The sequence below is a fragment of the Onychostruthus taczanowskii genome, unplaced genomic scaffold (genome assembly GCF_017590055.1).
Source record: "Onychostruthus taczanowskii isolate IOZ18803 unplaced genomic scaffold, ASM1759005v1 scaffold50, whole genome shotgun sequence".
NCBI lineage: Eukaryota > Metazoa > Chordata > Aves > Passeriformes > Passeridae > Onychostruthus > Onychostruthus taczanowskii.
Window position 1 is genome coordinate 709,238 of NW_024502569.1, and position 26,504 is coordinate 735,741.

The 26,504-nt window shown below is 34.8% G+C and overlaps 1 protein-coding gene across 2 annotated transcripts in view; it reads right to left on the reverse strand.

The window, feature by feature from the left end:
* NBEA (neurobeachin) overlaps nucleotides 1-26,504 on the reverse strand; it is a 451,755-nt gene that overhangs the window by 258,076 nt on the left and 167,175 nt on the right. For both annotated transcript variants that reach the window (XM_041416040.1, XM_041416039.1), the window contains exons 31-34: nucleotides 24,196-24,634; nucleotides 12,680-12,834; nucleotides 8,598-8,724; nucleotides 7,789-7,916 (exon numbers count right to left, since the gene is read on the reverse strand). In XM_041416040.1, coding sequence (XP_041271974.1) covers nucleotides 7,789-7,916; nucleotides 8,598-8,724; nucleotides 12,680-12,834; nucleotides 24,196-24,634 — 849 coding nt within the window. The remainder of the gene's footprint in view (nucleotides 1-7,788; nucleotides 7,917-8,597; nucleotides 8,725-12,679; nucleotides 12,835-24,195; nucleotides 24,635-26,504) is intronic.

Below are 26,504 nucleotides of genomic sequence, written 5' to 3' on the forward strand. Positions count from 1 at the left end.
TTTACATTTTGGATTGTAAAGACATCTTGATTATTAATCAATGTAATAATGATAATATAATCAACAACATAAAATCTGAGTGCCAACAACAATTTCTACCCTTAAGTTACACTGGGACCACACAAGTCAGAGACAGAGGAGAGGGCATGAGCAGTTAACCTCTGTTCCACAGTCTAATACATCTTAGTAAGTGTCCAACTCATTAGACAGGGATAGAGTGGCTCATATGTGTAATTAATTATTGGCAGGTTTACTTTCAAAAAGGTGCCAGATGCTATGCATTTCCTAGTTGCTATCTGGATCTCTGATCTATAATGTTTCCTGCCATGTTAAACATCTGCTCATAACATACTTCTGCACACAGGAACTTCAGTAAATCAAGAGTTAAATCAAAATTGAATGAATGTGTATCCTCGTTCTGGTGTTTGCAATGGTATCCCTTTAAAGATTTCATAAAGGAATATTATGTGAAGGAAAAATATTCTGTAACTTTTGTTGGGGTCATTATAGTTTGAAGATTTCAATGTGGGTAAATAATAGAGACTTTTCTTGTGGCATCTGCACTTCAGCTGTCTGCATTGTCATCTGTCTTGTCACTAGTAACCTACTCTAAAAAACTCTAAGTTGCAAAGCTTTGAACCTTGACTCTGTGGAGTAGGTGTAAATAAATAGGCAGATTTGAATATACATTTAGCCCTTCAGCATTTCTTTGTTCCTACCATGCAGTCTTCTGGAAAACTGGTGTTGTTTTCTGTCTTCATGTGTGCCTGACTTATTGATGTTTTTTAGTAAAACCCATGATCAGTCCCAAAGTGTGTGCAGAAACATGAGCACACTGTGGAGCCTTTCAGTCAGAGACTAGTAGCTAATCATACCAACCCTAGACAGAAAATTTAGTAAAACAAATTTCTGACATGCCTATAAATAGCACATCAGTTTGAAATTCATGAACTTTCTTTTTCCTACTTATGAATGGATTACAATGTGTGCAGGCAGGTTTTCAATCAGCAGTAGTATTTTAAATTCCATCTATTGGAGGATCTCATGCCCTGTTTCAAAATGATCTATGGTTTTCTTAATGGTAAAAACCTACTTTTTCAAATTGCTTGCAGAAATTCTTAAGGCTAAAAAGGAAAACACAAACTTTAACTTACTGAAGAAAAGCATTATTTGTAAATCATTATTATTACAACTTCATTATCTAAAAGGGGGCTAATTGCAGACAGTAAGGCAATTTTTCTGGGAGTCTTTATAGTGAAGAAAAAAAGTAATCTGTGAATAGGAATCTTATGATCACAAATTCAGTAAAACTGTTTTGGAGAGGACTGGGTCAGGAAATTCACTGGATTTAACTGCACTGTGCTAAACATGCAGCATCAACTCTTCGTAGACGGAGAAGAAGGTACACTTGGTCACTGCAGGCACAAGGAAAGGAAGGAGTGGCATGTGGCACAGCAAAGAAGTACATTACGAACTTAGCCTTGGAAATCAATTCAGAGTTCCTGACTCAATGCAACCAAATAATGCATAAGATTGCTCATCCTTACTGAACAGAGTGATCATGTCCAGGGAGACACCTATTGCAAATGACACTGGCCTGACCCATCCTCAGAAAGTTATAACAATCACCTTCATTTCCAGCAGGGATTCCCTGATGTCACATAAGGCTGAGTTCCTACTGCTCCCACAGTCCTGCTTTATCAATTGCTTTCCTGCTCCTTATGCTGCAGTATTGTACCAACACGGTACATGATATAGTATATTACACGTGAATCAGGTGTGATTATTTTGAGTTACTACTCAGTTTTCCATTACTTTACTAAACAGTGATGGTATACGCCAAATAATAGTGCAGAGAAAATACTGAAGGTGAGTAAGAAATACACTCCCTAACCTAAGATAGGGTATATTTTTTATAAACAGATGTTTATATTTGGGAATACTGTGTAAAAATAACCTCTTTTAAGCAACCTCTGTTAAACTGGCTGAAACCAACCAACACATTTAAAAGTTATCAAGAGATTAAAAGGCTGAGCCTCCTCACCCAGAACAGTAATGTAAGTTTCATGTTCTCAAAAAAATCAGATTAAAGTACATATGCAGTCATATGATGCAAGAGATCTCTGAAATCTGAGACCCAGATAGAGCTGGCATAAGCTTACATGAGGCTTGCCTGAAAAGACAAATTCATTATGCAGAGAAAATGTCTCATACTAAAATGAGCTTCAAGGTAAGGATTAAAGAACTTATATAAAATATGGAAATCATTTTATATATATACACATGATCACACATATAAAAAATTAGAAGAAAGGCTTATTTCATAAAGTGGCATAGGCATTGACCACATTTGATGCCTCAAGGGAAAATAACATATACTTGACTGCATCTATAGTCAAGATGCAGTCAGCTGCAGAACAAGGAAAAAGCCCACTGATTTTTTTACTGATTTCTGCAGGTGGCTAGCTGACATTGAAGTACATGTCTATCACCATGTGAACAAATGCAGTCATAACGAAGTCAAAGTAAATTAAGGCCTATGAAGACTATCATTGCTTCCATGCTTTTGGTACAGAAAATGGTGATTCACATGCACAAAAGTCACAAAGCAGTTCCAAAAGCATCCAGCAAATACATGACATTTTTCCTCTTGAAAAGTTGGATTGAATCCTACATTTAGAAAAAGTTTTTGAAATAGTCATAATGACTACGAGTAACATCAATCACAATAATTGAGGGTAAGCACTATTAAAGTTTTCAAATCATATTTACCCTCATTAGACAGTCTCTTGATGGAAACTTTAAGGGCTCCTGTAGTATTTAACTTCTTTTTATGTCTTTTTGATATACTGAACATATCAAGCTCCTAACATAGCCTGCAGTTTGTGCATCATTCTTGAAATGCTGACTACGGAACAAGATAGTGGGAGTTTAACCAAATTTATGCACAGAAAGGAAATCACTCATCTGTTCTTCCAAGGCACTGGACAAGTCTTTGCTGCCTCAGCAATGAGCCAAGGGAGCCAAACATCCCAATTATTTGGCATTCCCTCCATTTTTTGCATGGCTTTGTCCCTCATCTCCTACGATCCTTAGGATGGATCTAAATCTCTGTTCTTTGCTCCTAGAAGTTGGACTCAGCATTTGGCTATGTTGAAATCTGGCTTTTTCTTTGAGCATTTTGTTCAAAATGTTGTCTGTCCTTCAGACTGGTAGGGCAATTACCATATTTTAGTTAGTAGGAAGAAAGCATGCCTGGACACTCAAATGAAAATGTTTGGATGTGGCAGAGTGGGATAAAAAAATGAGAGAATAACATGTACAGGGAAGAAAGTTCTGCAAGAACATGCATTTTTCTACTTTACAGCATCTGTGCTTCTGAACACAGGAATACAAAGGTTCTAAAAATTTTCTAAGAGAAACACAAGAGACATGTTAAACTCCAAAAAAGTAAATTTTCCCCTGAAAGTATAAGGGGTTTCCAGATTACCATAGTATCTAAAGGAAAATGGTTGTCCTGATTTTCCTAATACAAAATTCAGTACTCTTCAAGAAAATCAGAAACTTATTGTGCCAGTATTGGTAGATGCCACAGTGACTTGAAGTCTTGGGGAGCTTTTAGAGTAGTGTCATTTAGCACCCAAGTTCTATCTGTGGTTTCCAAAGGAACACTTTGGGCAATTTTTCAATTGTTTCAAGAAGCCTCCTGTCAAACACAATACAAAACTAGTCCATCACCACCTCTACTGAATATTTTCATAGGACCATGTGGTGAGTTAATGAGGAGAAACAGATCCTGCTCCTATCAGCACAAAAACATTCTCTCTGTCATCTGACTTTAATTGTGCCTGTATCAGAAACATATCAAATGTACAGCAAGGAATTCAGAGATCCTTTGGAGAAGGGCTACCTGGCTGACCTTCTACCCAGCTAACAATACAGCAAAGTAAAAGCATCAGTGAAGTTCCTTTGGTACCTCACTCAAGAGAAGGGAGAGCATTCTATGTGACTGCATTTCAATCGTGGACCTATTCTTACAGTTCCAGACACTCCAAGAATAGCTGTAGTGGAAATACTTTTAGCCATCTGTGCTTGACAAAAAGAGGATATAGCTTTTCTTTCAGCTACAGATCAGATTACACTTGCCTGTAACATTTTCACCTAAAAGCTAGAATGTTGTCATGCACTTTACATGGAGGGAATTTGCAGACCATATGGAAACTAGTTAGCGAAAACATATCTGTGCAAGTGTTAAATGGAACTCCACAATGAGCTCTGCTAAGCCCAAATATGTGGCCTACACATATTGCATGTTTGTTTCCAATTAGATTCTGTACGGACCATTTTAACCTTTGCAACTTCTGTTCTCGGAGGCATTGGAAGAACCTCAGTTGACGAACCACAGCAGTGTTGGGCTGGTTCTGGTATGCTCTGTTTGAAGCTATTTGTATTCAAATGCAAAAAGGTCCCTTTCAACTCATCACTGACAACATTTTCTACTCATAAAATATTCTGAGAAGTTGATGAAACATTTGAAATTCAGTGGAGTGTAAGATACCTTTAAAGAAAGAACTGGTTTTAGAAATAGGAGCAAGTAACTATTTCAGTAATTTAGTAATTTTAGTACAGTAAATAGATGAGGAATTTTACCAATAAATATATTCTGCAATGTCAGATTATTACTTGATAGGGTTCCTCTGTTACTAGTCACATTCGGAAGTTACCAGAACAAGAGAAATTAATAATTTCAAGTACTAGCGGCCTAAGTTTTTTGGTCTAGATGGACAAGATCATTGCAGCCTGTTCATCTCAACTCCAATCAAAAGCTAGGAAGGCACTAAGACATTAAGGATAATTTGTTCAAACAATATATGAGCCAGTGTCCCATGGGACAGAATGATGATAAAGTGTGATGCAAAAGGATATGACTTCAAGAATTTTCACCAAAGGTTTGAGGCAGCTGCACTACTAAAAAAAGGTGGCATCATAATTAAGTTGTATACACATTTCCAAAAATATTTTGACAACAGCTATCATAAAGCATCAGTTACTGGAATATTTGCAAGATTAACCTGTTTTAGAAGGTTTAAAATCAATTTTGTTTTCTGCTTCCTTTTATTTTGTGCTCTTCAGTATGCAGTCAGCTACAAGGCTGTGTATATTATTACCAAATCTGAAAATGATTTAGCATTTCTTACACACACACATGCACAGGAGCACTAGAAAGAGCCTCAGGAAAAAGCACATGGCATCAAGGATGTCTGACAGTATTCCAATTTTACCAAAATATGATAGGGCAAAAACTTCATAACATAATGAGGTTTTGTAAAACAGCAAAGAAGGAAAGGTATTATTATGTTAAGCTTGAAAGTACATCCTTCATAGAACACAACAGATATTTTTATGGTGATCAATTTGAAAAACAGACAAGTGCCTTAAGACTTAATTAAAGAAAGTTTATTTGCTCCTTTTTGATTCTTATAACTAAACCCTTAACATATAAAGTAGCAAATTAAACCATTGTATATAAAAGTGTCAAGATAATTACTACTTGCCAGTAAAATAAAAACCAAATTTCAATTATCAAACCCCACAGGAATTCTATGCACTTTCATATCCTGAATAACACCACTAAATCCCTCTTTTTTTTTGAGTGATTACCTGGACAGTACTTTCAAATACTTCCAGATTATCACTGCCTTTCATTAAGGAATGACAGGAAACTTCTCAAAGTAAATCAGCTATCAGAATAAGAGACAATTTTGAATCCTCTTTCAAAGGTATCTTAACTGGGGAAGAATTCAGTTTAGTTGAGGAAAAGGGTCTCATAGAGGCAATGAAGCAAGAAAAGATCAGAAGTACAGAATGACTATAAAAGTAGCTCTGAATCCCCTTTTAAGAAGAAAAAAGGCCCAAGTATTTTAGAGATGGAAATGAAAAAATTAAGTCTCACAGTGTAAAAATCTATGGTGTTCTTGTATTTTTTTTACTTCCCAGATTTCTATTTCAATACCTTGGGAGGAAAGGAGTGGTTTTTAGAAACCAGGAATGAGAGAGTGATTGAAGAGAGGTTAGAAAAAACTTTATAGAAAGGTTATGGAAAGGAGATTACTTGTTTTGGAACTCAGTGTTTGGTTTGTGAACAATGTTTTCTGATTCTGAATTGGGTGGCTAAGTCATACACAGGGAGAAAATAGGGGCAAAATATGGAATGACACTCCAAGCAGAAGCATCAGAAACAAGCTACAAGCCAAAAACAATCCAACAAAAACATGTTTCTCTATGGATAAGCAGTGACATTAACTATGGCTGTATAGTTGTAAGATTCCTGTGACCTCTAGCATTTCAGTCTTTGTCATATTCTGGGAACTTTTATAGCCTTTCTCACACTACGGATCTGACAAAAAGACAAAAACAGAACAACATCAATGAAGAATTTTTTAAACAGTAAAAGAACTCAGGAAATTTAAGACAATCAAGACTCAAGACAATTTTAGCCATATTTTATAAAACCTAAAGTGCAATTAATCAACTGCCAAATGGAAAAGGATAATACTGCTACAAATTTTGCAACCAACTTCACTGAAATGAGAGCTAAGCAGGTAGCCCATAAATTATCTTACAGTCATCTCAATGTGAATTTCAGACCATTAAATTAGGTGTCATTAAGTGAGAAATGCAACTTAATCACAAGCTATAAGATTAACAATAAAAAATACCTGAAGCTTCTGAGTACTCTAAGCTACTACTATACAATTCCTTGGTATTATTAAACAATAAGAAGACAAAAGAAAAAAACATTCTAGAAAATTTTATTTCAAGATGGAAATATTTCTAGTAACAAGAGTGAACACTATGAGATGTAATCATGGGATTAACATAAAAAACTGTACACTAATATTAGGCAAAACACATATATAATATAAGGGAGTTTGAAATTTGAATACAAAACTGTATTTTTTCTGTGTAGATCTTTGCATACTATAAGCCTTGTCAGAATGAGACTTTTTCCTCTCAATGAACAGCAATACTATGCGTCAGAACAATCCTGAAAGGAAAAAGTTTACTTGGCTAAATATATTCCTCTGAATACATGACCTGTGCATGCTCATGTAAATTCCCCCTTCACTATTTTAGCTACACTAGTACTGATTTATTGCTTTCTTCATGAGCTTGCCAAATTTGCATGCTCTTCATAACTTCTGCATTACTTCCTGCCTCATTTATGAGGCAAATTTTCTAACTGTGAAGCAGTAAAGACAGCACATAAGCCCCATAAAAATCCTTGAAAATGGTCAAGGGTACTTTTCTTAAAAATTTGTCCGTTTTTATTCCCCCTCTAGGCACATCTCTTTATGTGTCTTTGTGAATTGACCTGCCTGGGGAAAAAATAGCCCTAGTAAATACAGATCCAGGCATCAATAATGTTGGAGCATGATCTTTTTACTTTCTTCTGTGGGAGTAGTTTACACATTTAATTGCATTTTCACTACTTTCTGAAAGTCACGCTGAAGCACTGAATTATTCTGAGGAGAGAAAGGTGAACTATGAAGATTATTTTGTGACAGGATGTATCATCCCACAGCATCTCAGGGGAATAGAAGGGGATAACAGCCATCACTTTTAACTTTAAATGAAATTAAATGCAAAGAACTGAAATCAAAATGTATTAACAACTGATTAATTAATTTTAAAAAAAATAGTTATATGAAGTCTAGTGAAAATAAAAGATTGTTCATATCAAATGAATAATAGCTAAAATAATATAATGTCATAACAGAACAGTACCTTCAATCAACAGCTCTTGTCCATGGCTACCCAATAATGTTCGAGATAGGAAAGGGGCAAAATCAACAAAAATTTCTCGCAGGAGAGGCGCCACCTTTTCTAAAGCTCTTTCAAGCTTTGCAGTGATACTGTGAAAAAAACAGAGACCATGATTGTAAGAAAACTTCACAATAGAAGCTGAATGATGTCAAATCACACCTGTTTTTGAAACTTTCTGTAAGCTTCTTCAGAAAAGAGGATGATCATAATTTGATCAAACTTCACAGTTTTTAAATGGCTTTAGGTAAATGGAAATGTCATATCAGAGTCAGCAGTGTGTCAGCCTCATAAATTCCACAGTATTCGCAGAGTACTCCAGAACAAGTAAAATTGTTATCATCCTTTTCAAATACATGTCTGGTTTTGTCCTCTCCAGTTTAACACAGGCCTTTGTTTGCTCAGGAGGGGTTGAGTGTCTCCTTCCACTGCCCAGTGCTGCATTACCAAACTTGTTACTTTCTAATATGTACTATCATTATTGAATAAAGAAAATAAACCAGGCAACTGAAAAAAAAAAAAAAAAAACCAAAAAAAACAACCACTTTAATGAAGTTAAGTGTCTGGCATAGTTTGAACAAGTTAGACCCTTCAGTGGAAAAACTTAGACTTTTCAGTGAAGTATTATTTTATTATACACATCCTTGGTACCCAAAAAGTATATACACTGTAGCACATGTATAACTACAGTAATGAACACTAAATGAGTAATTTTTTTACAGTAATTTGGGAAGAGAAATTATAATTAATATTAAAAGATAGAACTTGTGTACCTCATGTTTTCAGCTGAATCTTCTGGCATTGGAGCAACAGTTTGGACAGCTGGCAGATTTTTGCTGGTAGCACCATTCACAAAGCTGGATGATGAAGAGGAGGAAGAAGATCCTGAATCTACTGCACCTGTCCCCCAAAAACACAAACCTTAATTCAGTCTTATAAAACACAACTTTTTAAATAGTCCTTGTATTATTCATCTACTTCTAAGTATGGGAATAATATTATTCATTCTAAAATAGTGAAAACCTTTCCATGTGGTTATCAAAAAATCAATACCTTTACTGGTACAAAAATAAGCTTGAAATCTATTGAAAATCAGGCAAAATAAATCCTTACCTCATTTCCACTATTCCCAAACTATATTCCAAAGTTGAAAATAATTTTACATCATACTGTAAAGCAAGATTTTTCCAAAATAAAGGTGTAGTTAATATGAGCTTCAGTGGAGAATAAAATTTTAACTATTTCTCAAAATATATTTATATATGCACATTTAGCTACCCAGTTGCAACTACAGATAGAAACTAAAATAGAAATTAAAAAATGACAGGGAAGATAGAAAATGTACATCACTTCAGGAAGAAATCTGGGAAATTGGTGTCTGAGGAGCATTTAGACTCTAATTACAATTTTTCTGCTTCCTTCCTTGAGTCAAGGAGAACTGTAAGACCTTAAAAGTAAGGAGGGCAGTGGGGTTTCATTTCAATGGGTTGTGAACAGCTGCCTGGAAAAAAAACCGATGCAGACAGAGCATACATTTGTACTTTAAGTGATCTGGGTCAGAGCTAAGGGCTAAACTTAGACTCTGAATGCCAATCTATCATGTTTGCTGAAACCGTGCTGTGAGCTTAGCCTCTCTGAATCAAACCAGCAAAGGCTCAGAGAGGCTATGAGCATTGAGAGTGCTGTGATAAATGCTGTCCCTGTTCTGCACAGTCCTTCTGCAACACACCACTGCAAGAGAGGTGCCTACAGTCTTGGACTTGGAGTTCAAAGCCTGAGGGACTGCAGTGCTACCAGAGAAGAGGCTGGCAGGCAACAAGGTTTATCCTAGTTAGCAATGAAGGCTGAAGAACCCCACTTTAGAGATCAATGACATTATCCTGGCCATTTTCAAAAATTATAATGGTTAACTCCTTTCTGGTCAGTTTTAGCAGTAGATCACCATCCTTTGCATTGCACAGTTATTATTTGTCAGTTTCCTGTAGAGATCTACAAGTCATTAATGGTTTCTTAACTGCTTAAGTAGCCAGCCAGCAGTGAAGTAGAGGTTAAATGCTGGTAAGTGTGAAAAATACTCCAGTGGCAGGAACAATTATTTTTTTTAAAAATTTGTCTTTAGCTATTTTTTATTGAAAAAAGGTAAAGATTGGAATTTTGACTAGATAATTTAAGAACAATTAAATTCAAAACACTGTCAAAATGCAAGCAGGATTTACTGGGTTTGCTGAGGCTAAAGTAGGTGGTGAGGTTCAGGATTTAGATTAGGAACTGATTTAGGAAGTTTTTTTTACACTGCATGATCTGACTTGGATTAAATACAAATTCAAAATGTACTCAAACACACTGAGAAACACAAAAGTATAAGGTAGGCTTTCTCTCCCAACCTAGGAATCACAGCAGCTTAACTGAGAATAAGATATCTTAAGAAAGATTAAGCCTTCACATATATATATGTATCTGGGTGTGAATTTGTGTACTTATTCACTTATTTTATTAATATATGCATATTTTATTGTTTATTCCCTTTTCCTTCCAAAATGACATTTTCTTCATGAAGCTTGTTTAAAAATGCAGTTGCTAAGTTGTTCAACCAGCTAAGCTTCCAGAAGATCTAACAGACCTAGGACTATTGGATTAACATGGAAGTAAGAATCAGGATATGAATGACAGAAATCCAGTCTAAGAAATTATAAAGCCAGTTTCTTACATAAAAATATGAAGGAGGAAAACCTATTTCCCCAAAGATGCATTCACAGCTCTAAAGTACTTGAGTAACATACATCTCATTAAGTCATGACATGACATTGACAGTGACAGCAAAGGTAGAAGGAATGTAAACACCAACTCTAACCATGAATAACTGAAAAAACCCCACTTTTCACATAAGTTCAGCACAAAATATTCCTTATAGATTGTGCTACCCATCACATAGATATAACTATTTCTATATGTATTTCTAGAGTATCTGTGACATACTGTAAAAATAACTGTAAATAGGTTTGGGGAGACATCTAGTGTTTCTAAGAAATTGCATTCTGTTTCCTTTCTATCATAACAAAATAAAAAAAAATGGTGCTGATTAATTAAATTCTATACACTACTTTAAAATAATTAATAACATAGATATTTCATAGAATAAAAGTACATAAACCAGAAAGCTTTTAGATAGTCTATATGTCTCAAAAACTGACCTACATGACAAAACTGACATAAGTCACCGTTTTGACTATAATAGGTGTAGCTTAATTAAAAATGGCAAAATGAGCACTTTAATCTAATGTTTATTTAAATATTTTCAATGCGATACTACTTTTCTTTAGCTGTCATTAATATGATTAGCATTTCTAAATTGTTAATATAAAACTTAAATCTTAAAAAATCTTCAAATCTTCATATAATGCTTTACTATGGAATTCAATACATATATAATTCTAATTAAACCTCACACTTGCTGAAATTCCATTAAACCAGTACTTTTCATTTGATCAAGCTAATTCATAGATTAGGATCAAAAACAATTTCATAAATAAAAAAAACAAACAGCAAGATCTGTCAAAAAAAAGAGCCTTTAATCCACAGTGAATGAACCACAGATTCTGCAATACTGCCCTCTACTAAGAACAGTACTGGGGAAATGACTGATTTTAAAATGCAGCTACTTATAAACAAGGGCTACTACATTCCAGGCAAAATAGTTCAGATATTTAATCAGTAAGAAGACTGAAAACCTTACTACTATTCAGTATCATTTGGAAAACAAATTTTCCAGTGCAAGATATTTTTTGCACAACATAAGAATATCTAAGAGGAAATCCATTCAAGATTAACAGAAGTCTACACAAATGGAACTGTTGCTAGAAGCAATAACATTATCCAGAGTATTCATTCCTCCCATCTGCCTCAGGAAAGTTAGATTTTTAGCTCTTTTTTTATCCTTAAAAAAAAAAAAAAAATCAAAGTCCTATTACCAGGTGTTAAAGGTAATCTGCAAAAGGAAAGAAAAAAATTGAGCTCATATTAGTCCATAAAGCAGAAGGATGTCAAAAACATCCTGCTCTGTTTGCTGCAACCTCAGAGAGATTTTCACATTCTCAACCCTTGACTGAAGTTGTGATATCCTTGAAGAGCTCTTCTCTCAAGTGCTTCTGCTTTTTTAAAAAAGAAAAAATACTACAGCCAGATACTTCAAAGGAGTTTAAGTTAAATATCCGTTGCTCTCAGTAAGGATTCCTTTCTCAATGGAAACCAGTCTCCACTGTCAACAGGCTTCTTCATGATAGAGAATCCCATTACTACTATTAAACATAATTTTAAAAGAAGGTCTAGTCCTCCTCCTATAGGTCACAAGAAACAACTACTGATAAGGCATGAAGTCAGTCAAGTTAAGTAGTTTCTTACTTAAAAACCTTCCAAAAATTTTCAAATTTTCACTGACAAATAATAATTGTCCAAAATATTCATGCTCTGCAATCTACAATATGTTTATTAAGTAGCTACTTGCCTTTATTTTCTTTGATACACAGGAGGGATTAATTGGAATGTATTATATAAACATCCTCTACTGCAGAGCGCTAGAAAAGTTAGCTCATTTAAATTCTAAACAACACTTATAAAACAATATTGAGGCTATTTATGAACTTATTTAAGGCTGTGTAAATCCATTGTGCACTCTCAAAGATTATAAATAGAGACCAAGAAAAAACACTGTCTCTAATAAATGCCAAAGTTTAACCTTTCCAGGTTTTATTTTGGAACTACAACACCACCACCACCAAGATGATGAAAAAACAAAACACCATGAAAGGTAACAAAACAAAGACAAAATGGGGGCCACAAGAATATTTAAGGACAATACCTGTTGTATTAATCATACTTTTTGGTGTAGCTCCTGTTGCAGCAAATATATTAGGTGTACTACCCGGTGGCAGCCCACTCCCAGCTGTGGCAGCTCCAACAGTGGTAACAGCCAGACTACCCGGAGGGGGTTTCTTCACTGGTACAACCACACTCCTGTGGAAAAGGAAACAGGAGATTACTAAAATTGCACATGAGAGCCAGGAAGAGTTGTTGCTTGTGATGGGTTTAGGCTGCTGTATGATGCAGTTGCTGAGAAATACATAATATTGTAAATTTTCTTAACCTTCCTGAAATAGGATAAAACTCTGTTAACAGGCCCTAAACCCATGCTCCTATCCTTATTCTGCAGCTTCATGTGACTCTGAAAAACCTAATTTATCTTCCAACACCCATAAAATGGAAAGACTACCATCTCAACATGTTGAGAACATTGCTATCAACAGTATAACACTGCAATGTATTCTAGATTTGCAAAGATAATGTTAGCTGTCAGAAATTATGCCAGGAGACTAGAAGTCTATATGCATGCAGTCAAAAGGATTGTGAATTTGTTGATCCTAATGAAGTTACCAAAGATAACAAATTTTTTGCCTTTCAGTTGCACATTTGAAGAGTAGGTTCTCTCTCAGTACCATGAACATATCAGTCTTTCACAGAGATGACTAAGACAATTTTAAATTCAGCCTTCTTTCATCTTAATCTAAATCAACAGCACATGATGTACATTGAACAGCAAAAATGCAACACAATAAATACTTGCTTTCACAGTATTGATATTTCTGAGGTTTTTAAAGCAGTCTTGAGAATCTGAAGCTTTTAAGAAGAGAACAGGGCTTTCATACAAAAAATCCAACACAATATCAAATATAAGCAGGCAACATTGCACTCAAACAAACACTTTTTAACCTAATTTGAAGTCACATTTAGGGTTCTTTTAAGTGTGAAAACCAAGTCTGCTTTTCGGAGACAATACTTTTTCAACACTGGGAAGCTCTTATAGTGGAAGAAATTATATTTACATTTTTCTTTTTAATACTTTCATTTATCTATAAAACCCCTTTCTCCTTAAATGTCTGTTTCAGTGGCAAACCTGAGTGAAAAACAAACGTGAAACAAATAATATTTGTATAATATCGAACAATATATTTTCACCATTGTGTACATTTTCTGTTTAAGCAGATACACTCTTCTTTAAAATTAATCATTGTGAAAAGAAAAGAGCAAGTACAGGCAATTATTTAGGGTGATGAGGCCACATTTTGCTCAAGAAATTCCTTCAGTAACTGCTTTGTTGCACTTTTTTGTAAGTATGATAGCATATAATGAATCACAGGATGCGGCATAATGTTTTAGGGTAATGTACTTTTTCCCTATATGTCTAAATCATCCATCTCCTGGATTTTAAAGACTGGTGGTGACAGTGTAGAAAACAATCCATAAGCATTTTTTTTCCTTGGTGTCTTTAGAGGCTGGGCAGTTGAAGTCTCTGCATTCTGAACAACAGTCTACTCCTGCCCTGAAGCACATACTGTTGAGAGGTAAGTTTAGGCATGTCCATGGGTTTTTGTCTCAGTCCATTTACATTAGGAGGAGATGAGTTTGAACAGTGCAATAGCTATTGATTAAGAGAAATGACCCTAAAATAATTGCTTTTGTCTGTAGTTAATAATCTTGCAATCACTGCTCATATTAAGGGTTTACATAGCAGCAGCTACAGCTGAACAAAGCTGGTGTATAGGGGTTAGATTAATCTGTTCCACACACCATGAAATTTCCTAAAGCTACCCCCAATCTACATATAAAGATCCCTATTTCAATTAATACCTCAATCAAATATTTGAATTTGGGTTATAATACCGAATAAGTACTCAAAAGCAAAGTCCTTGTAGTGTCATAAAAACATGAGAAGAAATTAGAGCTTATTTCTTAGGTGGGAGTGTTTCCCAATTATATAAATTTCAAAAGGAAACTACTGTCGTTACCCTCTACCTTTGTAGAGAATTTCAATAGAAAGGGTGAATGAGGAATGAATGGGAATATTTTTACGCTGGAGCACAAGAAGGAAAGACACAGGAGGAAAAGGTGTCTTAGACTGGCCTATTCTAATGGCACATGGATTATCAGGTCACCAAGACCACTGGACAACATGTAGCTTCACAAGATGACCTTGCAGACAAACTGTGAAGAGTGATGACTCAAAGAGCTTGGGAAGGACAGAGAAGCTGTTGGAAGGTCCATAAAAGTAAAAAAGGCATATACAAAACCAGGAAAGAGTGGCCAATACATGAAGAACACAGGAGATGTGAGGAAGACTTGACAGCTGTCATCCCACACTCTCCATGGCATTGGAGCAAATCCTGGACCTCTTATCTGGATGCAAGCAGGAAGGATCCCTGACTGCTGGACAGGTCCTTAGACACACGCTCATTCCAGGGTTTCCAAATGTAAGACAGTGTGAGTAAAAGACATGTATTTTATTTCAAGAAATAAAATTTCCCCCTCATATGAAGTCTGGTATTACTATCTGCTAAATTAGCAATACAATCTCTGTGGAAGTATTTCCTCTTTTCCTGCTATTTTTCTCAAGATGAAGCTAAATTCAAGGTGTTCCTCCTCATATTTAAACAGTTCAGTGGTCTTCCAGAGTGTCCAAAACATCACCTAACTTTCTATAGCAAAGATCACACATGTTAGCTTACTTCCCAGATGTAATAGGATCAGTTTGATTTGGAAGGGATCCCTTATAAGTGTAGTTTAGAACTGAAATACAGCTTCTGTAGCAAGAAGGACAATTCTTCCCATACCCACAGATATAATGTTCTACACATAGCTGGCATTGTTTTGTGTATCTAAATCACCACATTAGGATAGGCCAGGTTCTATTAAATAACAAATTATCAAGAAATATCAATAGAAACCTCTCTACCATAAGAATAGGGAAAATCAGTGAGATGACATCATCCCAGACTGAAAGAAAACGCAGCTTTCTGACATGCCATACATGGTGACCTTGTCAAAATTTCTCATTCTTACTGATAAAACAAAATACGGTGAGTGAATACAGAATGACATTTAGATGAAACAGAAGAACTGTATGAACAACACAACAGAGTGGTCAAAAATGTGCAAAACAACAAGAGGGACAGCAGAACAAGAAAGGTGAAAAAGAATGACTGTCCTTCAAGTAAATAAAGTCTACTTTTAACAAATCTAACCACTCCAACAGCACGGTAACTGAAAACAGACAAATAAAAAAATCAGACTTAAGAAAGAAGTATTATACTTGAGCATAATAAGATTGGAGGAATGAATTTATTGTGATAGATTCTTTACATGTATCTGTCAGGCATTCATGTTCTTTTTCACGAAGGAATGGAAATTTACAGACAAGAAGAAAAGGTTATATACACTTCTGTATTTCATTTTAGACCTTGCTTTGTAAAATATATTTCAGACTCCCTAAATATTCCAAACTGGCCCACAGTTGTCCGAGTCACATAATCATGGTCTCAAATGACTCACAGTGATGTAGTCAGCAAAGACTTAGTAGTAATTGTCTGTAGCAACTGATTTTATTTCTGTGTTCCTTGGATGGTTTTCAATACTAAATATTGGCTCCTAATCACTGTTCCTTTACTCTGAGTGTCCTTTACCAATTTTAAACCTGAGCCTGAAGTCATCGTAATTCATATCATGCTTAAGATGAGTGTTGTTGATTCAACCCACATACTACTTATACATTGCTGGTTCATTAAATAACCTCAGCAAATAGCTACAGGATTCTTCTGGGGTTTAGAGATTTGCATGAAATAACTAGATAGAAAATAATACCATTAATGCACTGAAATGCAAAAAGAGAAAATGGAAATTTAAAAAAACCCAGCACTTTCTCAAATTGGCTTTACTCAAATATTTAGCTACACAGGGCTGGTGACACACAAATTATGCAGCTCTATATTTTCTCTTTCTCTGAAATTCACATTCTGTATCTCTTCTCCATTTTAAAATTTAAAGGCTTTCCAACTTAATCACTGTGGTCAACATAAAGGTCAGAGATAAGCCTTCAATACTGGATGTCTTGAACTACCTATCTGAACAGCAGCAATTAAATTAGAATCACTTTACTCTCCTGTGGGATATGTGAAACCTCTTAAGGCTGAATTAATATTCTTGCTCCTCCTTTCCTCCCCCACGGCAGCAGAAAGCATGAGGATTTTTCAAGTATTCTTCAAAAGGCAGCACAGACTTCAGGCAAGTTTTTCATAGCATTGCTCTGTGTCAAACAGCAACTTCAGAGGTTTCAGAAGAAATCACATTAGAAAGTGGGTGGCAATTTTTCTGCTATATTACATGCTACCTTGTTCCTTCAGCTAGATTAACCAAATCTCTGAAAAGAAAGCTTAATATTCCTTCTGTAAAAGTTATATATATTGGCCATATCTCTGTCCATATCTAGTTCTCTATGAAACATTTACATTGTTGTTTGCTCCCTGTTCTTTCTGATTTCACCTCCAGACTCTGATCGGAGCTTGCAATGTTACTAAGTACTAAGAACATATTCTGAATCCTATTTTAAACAACCACCTATTAGGCTGACTGCAGTAAGATAAGATACATCTGATACCAAGGAGGAAAGGTTTAACTCAGAGTAAACAGCCATAGAGGAAAAAAAAGGGGATTAAAAAATTGCGAGGTATACACATGAGTTGTAGAAGAGATATGGAAGGTTCACAGAAGGATGAAATTGTTGGGACTTATGCAAATGAAATATTAGTGCTGAATATCCATGTATTATGGATTCTTTCAATCATTTGATTTCACACATGTACCAAAACCTCCAAATTTCAAAATACATGAAATGATCCTAATCTACTAAACAAAAATTGCTTGTTTCTAACTACAAGAAAGTGAATCATCTCAGATGAAGTTTTAGGACAAGGACATGAAGATCATTGATCCTCAGTCTTGGATCAAACAGAGGGGTAAGTATTTATTCACAAAGAAATCCCATCCTTGCATCCAGGATAAATTACCTGAAGCATCTAAAATGATCTAAAACACTGACAAAAAACAAGGAAAGCATTAAAAGATAAAAAAGCTAATTATCAGGAAATATTAATGGTCTTGGCTAAACAGAGAAATGAGAAACACTGGAAGTTTAATAAGTTTGAAGAAAGTGAATAGAATCTAAGTGAACATGCTATGTATTAAATGTCAGGAACATCATCAAATATAGGAAAAAACTCCAAAGGAACAATCAATGACATATAAATGAGCATAGGTGAAGAACCTAATCCTGTACATATGCTGAAGAAAGGGAAGAAAAACAAAAAAGAAAGGCTAAAAAGCTACAATCAGTTCTGTAAAAGAAGGCAGATAGGGATAAACAACAAGACGAAAATGCAGTTCCATTTTCATCCATATAGCCAGTTTTTCATCTATCTCCTAGAAAGTAGGGAGATGCTGGTTTCTTTCTCCTCATCAGCTTCAGGCAAGATATCCCTACAGTTCCATGTATATGAATATGAAAAGGCTCACACTGCACCAGTGATAAGAGGTGTTTTGAAAGAGCTACCTGTGTATAGATTGCTTAATGACAGATATGGGGAATATGATTACAACTTGATGAAAATAAATTGAGGGTTATTATACCGAATTTTGGTTGACTTGAACCTATTCATAAATTTAGGATGATTTTTTTTTTTCTAAACAGCTGATGTGGCAATGAGATTTCCCTTTCTCTTTTATTACATTTACTAAATGAGTGACTGAGGCACTCTTCTAGGAATGCAGACAATGCAACTTCAGCCCTCTCCTCTAACAGGATCTGAAACCATACCTCAATTCTCTGGAGTGTATTTTTACTGCTACCTCAGAAAAATATATTCTAGAGAAGCTGTCAAGTATTTTCTTTGGACCAATCTCTATTGCACAAAGATAATGAAAATTACCTTGAGTGAACTGGAACCAGATGAGTCCTTTAATTCCCACACTACTGATTAGGTTTTCCATTCATACGTTCACACACTATTGTGACACCCAAAGTAATGGGGAATGCAGTGCCTAAGAACAGACAGCACCTGTACCTGTCCCTTCTTGATTCATGGGAAAGTTGCTCTAATTTTCTTCAAATATTTGCAATTAACTTAATAAAGTAACCATTTTTGTGGGGAGAAGACTAAAGGGTATATACCCATGACAAAATTTTAATAAGATTTCAGGAAAATCAAATAATCATTTTTCAGCAATCATCATTTGGAGAATCTAACGACTCTAGCAGGAATATGGCCTCCTATTTAAATGACTTAGTAGACCACTGCATACTAATGATCTCCCAAAGGTGGCAAATCATACAACAGATAGACATTGAACCTCTCTATTTGAACCTTCAGTGCATCTTCTCTCACAATTCTTGTCTTTTCCCATTCTATCAGTTAACTATAAAAGGAAAAAAAGAGGAAAAAAGAAAAAAAAAAATCCCACCACTGTGTTCTAGCAAAATACATAGATTCTCTGAGTAATACTTCTAAATATAGCACGCTTACATAAAATTAATCGTATTTTTAAAGACCACCTGTCTCTGTATTAATGGGAAGGACATGTATGAGACATGACTGGATCTCACAAGTTGTCCACCTTTTCTAACTAGCACTTTTAAAACTAGCCCCAAGGTCCTTCTGTCAGGGGAAAAAAGAAAAACTGCAAAAATCAAAACTAAAGTATTTCAAAGATGTGTTCTCCAAAATATTCTTAAATACGTTCCTAAAGATTTCACCAAGTATGTAAACTAAGCAAACTCATAATTCTCCAATTTATGAAATTATAATGGATTAAAAGGGAATCACATCTTTAATAGCAGCATCAAAAATGAAAAAAACATTTAATTTCTAGGAACTCAAGATTTTCTGCTTATACAAGCATTGTTCATATTGAATTAATTCTAAGAACAGAAAATATATGTAAATTACATCAGTTTGAAAAAATAATAAATGAGACAATGCCACAAGCACTTTCAATTTCAATAATAGCACCCATCTAAGAAATTTCTACTAGAAAAAAGTAGAGAGTGAAGTGCCAGCTACAAAATGCAATACTGAGAAGGATCTGAAAAAAATTCAAAAACCATAATGATCTAGGTTGCATCTAGTGGGACCAATGTAAATTGACAAAAAAAAAAAAAAAAAAAAAAAAAAAAAAAAAAAGAAAAAGAAACAAGAAATCCCCAAACCCTAAAAACCAATAAGAGGGACTGAATTTTATCAGATGGAAGAAGAGAAGGCAAAAAGGAATTATTGGTGAGTTATGCTCCATTAGTTGCAAATCTAGGTGAAATCACCCTTTGTGTTTGCTTCTAAAAACGTCAACCTGGATGCCATTTTCAAGAAATTCAGTCTGACGTTAAAAGACATGTCATAACTTTGAGGATCCAGGCTCTTGTGTCCCAGAAATCTGTTTATATAGCTCATAATGTAATTACAGCTACCTTAAGACAGATGAGGCAGAAGGCAGCAATATATTGAAAACTAATTGAAAAATGCAGTTGTCCAGAAGCACTTGTGGGGAAGAGGTCTCTGAAAAGCTGCTCTAAGCTTCAGAGTTTGAAGTGAAATTTTTGATGTTGTCACTCTCAATCTATTGAAGAGCTGACAGACAATCAAACCCGTCTGGCTGCCTGGCAGCTCATTTTGCTGGCAGGTGGCAAACAATTAGACACACCAATTTGTGCCTCCTGATGACATTAAAGCATGAAACTAAGTTGTATGCAGGGCCTAGTGATTTGTGTGAAAGCATTTCAAAAATAATACTCTTTGCCGTGGCAACTCATTTCAGACTGCCACCTCCCATTACGGCTTTGAGTGGTGAAGACGACAGACTTGAGTTACGTGCGGCGCAAGGCCGCTTCTGTTCAATCCGTCATCAGCGCCCCCCGAGACCTCAATCCCCTCCTTTCATCAATATCACCTCATCATTTACATTTGATAGCACTTGAACTGCTGCATACATTAGCTACACACAGCTCCCATTTGATAAAACATGCTGGGCACTTTTTCTGCTTTTATGTTTCATTTACAACTGCGCAAATTCCATGGGAGAATATGTGGTAGCCTGATACAAAGTGACTCTTATGGACACATTAGCAATGTACAATTAAAAGATCATGCAGAGCAAAACACATCATGTTAAATGCTAAAATATACTTCTCAATTTCAATTCTATTTACAGGAGTTTACTTTACATGGTGTTTACCTTCATCCATGATCATAATTAAAGAAAATTACCTCAGCTGTTCATTTGCTAGGCACTCGCACATCCAAATGCAAAAAACCAACCAAACAAAAATCTATCCTCAAAACGATAAAGAATATCTTCAGATTAATGTGAAAAACACATTTCTCAAACCTAGATTTGCTTATAAATATGGAATCACTGTGCTTATTTTATAAAACCTGAAACAAATAGAATCTGCAAAACAAAACACTCCATTGCTCATGGTTCTCCCCAGGGACAATAAAGACGACCAATAGCCACATTTCTCAGTGGAGTACCAAAAGCTGCATAAACTACAGCAACACAAGATCCTACAGAAATATGTTTTACAGGCACAGTTTTAGCTTTAAAAAAAACTCAAACAGTTTGTTGTTTAACTGTATTAGTAAACACAACCTCATTTATATGAACAAGTAAGGAAAGATAATCCTGCTGTAATTTCTTTTCAGTTTTTGAATAGTTATTGGGATACTACAGGAAATAAAATGTTCAGAAATCACCACTAGGCAAAATTCATGCGGCTTTGTCAATAAATACTTAAATTTGTTCAGTCATTATTTCAACATACTATTCAAACTTTTCCCCCCCTAACCCTTGTTTCATCCCCCATGAAAAGTTATAGGATCTGAATATAGCAGATCTGAATCTGCTCCACGTTCATAATTTGGAAAAGTGCCACCATCATCATCCATATTTGCCTCCAAATATTGTTAAATGGTGGTCAAATAAGTATTCTGGCAATAAGAAAAATCTTGCTTGAACAGTGAGCATCATTCAATAATGCAGCCAAGGAGTGGAACCAGTCAGTTGAGGTCTTAGCTGATGGGCTAAGAACACCAAGATGGCCACAGTTCAAAAACATTTGTTTAGTTGGATAAAAGAATGTAACATTTCCCAGCCTGATGGACTTGCCTGAACCTGCCATTTTTCCTGTTATAGTTGTTGGTTATACTAAAAATCATCATCTACCTCACTCACCAAAATCAGACAGCAGAGTAATTTATTTAAGAGAGGAAAAAAAAAATCACCAAAAATGACGCAAAACTGAATTCTTTTGCCTAAACTTCACCCAGTACCACTTTTTTTTTTTTCTTTTTCTTTCCCTCTGAAGAAGTGAATGATTCCAAAGGCTGAATGTACAATGTATGCTACCAAGATACAGCATGGCAGTGCACTTTTTACAGCAGGAAATCATCAAATTTGGTTGACAGGGTAACAGGTCAGGGAAAAAACAAACCACTAAACTCATTAGCTGCTAAACTTATTAAGTATAAAATATCTATCAAAACTTGTAAGCTCTAGACATAAGGCACCTCTTAAATAATTCCGTAATTTGGAATTATCTACTGCTACTAATGATGTTCAAAAGGTACAAGCAGTCACATAGTTGCAAGAACAATTAAATGGAGGTGCTCACACTAAATAAAGGTTATGGCCAGTTGACTGCAGGCCCTTGGAGTTTTTAATGCTTCCTTATAAAGCTATAATTTTAAAAAGCACAGTAAAATTCACGTCTTCAATCACCTTGATGTCAAGTTCTCTCTAAGAACGACAAAGACATCTCATGAGATGATATGCTCCTTTTTAATTTAGGTGTCTTGCATTTTGTGAATCAACCACTGCTCTCTGAATTAAATATTTTTCTTATTAACCCAGGTAGAAATTTATATAAAGTAAACTTTTTGCTGTTTTCAGTTAAGGTGTGATTATTTCTACATGTAGCATGATGTTTTATACTGCTTAATGTACAAGCATGCATTCTGGAATATGGTGGTTCCTCACAGAGGAAAAGGAAAAATTCTTAACTGTATAGGAAGAAAAAAATATTTTTCACTTCATATTGAAATCAATCTAAAATAAAATATGCATATTGATGAACTAAAAAAATAACTTCTTAATAAAAAAGCTCTTAAATGAGCTTTGTCTAGAAAAGTCTAAAGACCTAAAATATTATTTAAAACCTAAAATGTTAGAAAGGGATACATTCATTGCTTCTAAAGAATATTTCACTTTTCCTATCTTGATAAAATTATCTTTCTTACAACAGACACTATCTGATTGTTAATCAAATTATTTCAGAAAAACTGTATTTATATATAGAGAGACAAGAAGACATCAGATTTGTTTATGGACCTCATAATGGAAAAGTACTTCACTTTTATTCTAAAATTCTGACATATCTTCTTGCACTTTACTGTTTATGTTATGTTGAAAACACTGAATATTATTTTTCTTAAGGCTTAACGAAGTTATTTATATTTTTGTAGGTTTTCTGTAAATATAGATTTTTTTCCCTCATAAATCACAATATATCTCTTTTCTGCCTTATTTTTTTTATTTCCTTCAGTATTTTACTTGCCTGAAGTTTATCTGTACCTGCCTGATAAACTAATACACTTTTAAGTTTTCAAGACATGTCTTAAATTGTCTTTAAGCCTTGATTCAATTTTTAACATTTTAAAAATATTTTTATGAAGAAACTGAAATGATGTAAAATACAATCACATCAACACTCACAAGACTTAGGTCTAAACTCACAGTGGATGGGACTATACTCCTGGAAGGATGCTTAGAATTCCACAACAGCACAATCTCTATGTTCAGGATGACTGAGAGGGACTGGACATTTAATGACAAGTATGTTCATTAGAAACTAGGAAGATACAGCCCAAGGAAAAAAAAAGAAACCAACAAAAAAGGACTCTTTGTGGAAATGTTCATGAATTTAGTTTTAAGCACTAACTTCTGAGCTTTAACAGCTTCTGTTATTTAAAGACCTAAAAGGAAACTGGTTTCCACCATGACCAAGCAAACAATTTGCCATGGCCAAAGCATTTCAGTACCAGAAAACAGTTCAGTGATGGATCTAATTAAGATTTAAGCCTTTGAAAGAATATTCTACTGAATTTCTGCACAATCTGTTCTGTATCAGCAGATATTGTCCCTCCTCCTTCTCACTAAAATAGCATCTTAAAGAAAAAAGATTTTATTGCACATATATTTCTTGGCAATAGGCTTTTTTTTCCCCCCAAGTACTTCATAGAGTTTTATTCACTGCTAACAGAGAACAACAAGGTGATTTCCTTTTGTCTATACTATGTGGTCTGTTGGTAATGCAGAAAGGGAGACATAGTGCTGTTGTTTTTAACATACTACCAACCAATAGTAGAACAACTTCTTGAAGAAATAAAAGCCCTTCAAACTTCTGAATTACATCAATATAAAATAATGAGTCCAACCATATACCTGTCAAATGAGTGAAACTGCATGGGAAGAATAGCCTGAGCTTCTCTCTTCAGTGCAGGGTCTGGGTAAGGGATTGGATCCGGGCCACATTCTGCAATTTCAACAGGGGCTGCCACAAGACTTTTCAGTATTTCTTTGACATTGATTCCTTTACTTTGACTGATACTGGATATTGATGATGCAGGTTTCAGAATGTCACTGGGGCTTTCTGTTAAGCTCTCCTGAGATTTCTTCACTTCTGAAGACAAAGTAGACAACAGCTCACTCATAGCATCAGGACCTGTGCTGGTCTCCATGTCTGTCCCATTCAAAATATTGGGCATCTGTTCATCTCCAATTCCAGAATCTGTATGAGGAATAGAACTTTCCAGCTGAATATCTTCAACCGGTGTTGGTGTTTCTTTATCTTTGATATTTTCTGGAAACACAGTTGGTGTCTCTGCAGTGAAATAGAGATTGGGAACAAAATTTAGTTTGATTTTTTCCCATAAAATATGATCATAAGGTTTTATATGACAGAAATGTGTTAGGCCACAAATAATGATATTTGAACCTTAAAGAGTCATTCTACATACAAAATATTTTACCTCCAACAGCTGTTTGGCATATAAACAAACTTGGAAGAAGGAGCCCAAAATCGCATCATACAAACTCAGGGGCATTTAGAAACCACAGGCCACTACTCACACAGTAATCAAACAGCAAAATACTGCCAGCAAAAACAACATTAAAAAACACCTATCAACTGCAGAACTGTATTATCCTTGAGCCTACTAGAAGGGAAAATTGCAATCACTTATGCTTTTGGATTACTGTAAAATAAACTTTTGTATTGCTGTAATCAAATATTAAGTTTGAATTCAAAAGAAAACTGCTAGACCATTTTTTAGCTTTGTGGTTCTTTTAAAATGTGTTTTACACACATTTCTACACACATATCATTGCACTGAATACAGATTAATTTATACATGAAGGAAAAAAACAAGTGTTATTATTGATGTTTTAGATATCTCTTATTTTCCCACAAAAGGTAAAATTATGTAATTCAAGAACAATTGATGAACAAAATAAATACAGCTTCATAGAGATAGGCAAGTGAAATCTGTTGAGTTTGGAACATTTCCAGATTGAAAAGGATTCTATAGCATCTTGTAACCGAGAAGACCATACCTCTATTAATTACTTCAGTGAAACAGACGCAAAATCTTTATTAAATAAGAATAATTGGCTATGTTTAGACAAAAGTCAGCTAGAGTTGTAACTTGCATCCTAATTTTGTTTAGAGAAAGACAAATTGGGTTATTTTTGTTAACAAAATGCTTTCCTAGATTATTTTAAAACTACATTATTTTCATTAAATTACTTGTCTTGGTTACAAAATTTAGCTGTCCTACATATGAAATAAGAACACTTTTTTAATGGCTCTGATACAGTGGTTTAGATATTATGGGTAATATTTTATGGTGTATTTGAATGAAGCCTTGTTACCAAAAAAATATGCTTCAGAAATGTAACTTGAATAACAATCTCATATCTCACTATCGATTTTTTGTTACAGTCAGGTTAAAAATACCTATTTAGCATATGGGCATAAGTGTGGGTACATACATGTACACATAAAAAAAAATTCTGTAAGAGACTATTTATGTGTTTCAACTAATGGTCATGTAAACTTCTTCATATGTACAAGTAATACGAAAGAACAGATAAGGCTTTTAAAAAGATGAAGCATAATCACCCATTGTAAAGAGCATTGTTTTCTTCTTTTAACAGCCATAAACACTGAAGCCACTTCCTTCTTTTTCTCTTAAGTGCCTTAAACACATCTTATCAAATAGATATGAGCTCTTTGTGAAGCAGGAAGTAGACACTGGATTTATGAGCTGCATCAAATGCATTTAGCATCTGCCAGGTCAGGAAGCAAAAAGATCCATATCTACTTAGTACTGCCTATATTTGGCACATCTGATTCACAGAATGATGCTAATGAATTTTCTGCTTGCCTTTTTAAACTCCATCCATACAAAGATAACACTTCTCAACTGAAGGGAAGATTAGTACTGGACAGCCAGTAAAGCAGGTTGTTGCCCATGAAATGTATGGTGAATAAAATGGCATAAGGCTCCATTATTATGCAAATGAAAAGAGGACACTGAAAAGAGAGGATGGCCCACTACATGGTGAAGTCAGGTTACACCCAACCTCAATTTCCATTAAGGTCAACAATGCTGAACAGAAAACCTTATAGAAATACAGATGCGGAAAGTCAACTACCTTGAGAAAAGCAGAAGAAAGATTTTAACACATTA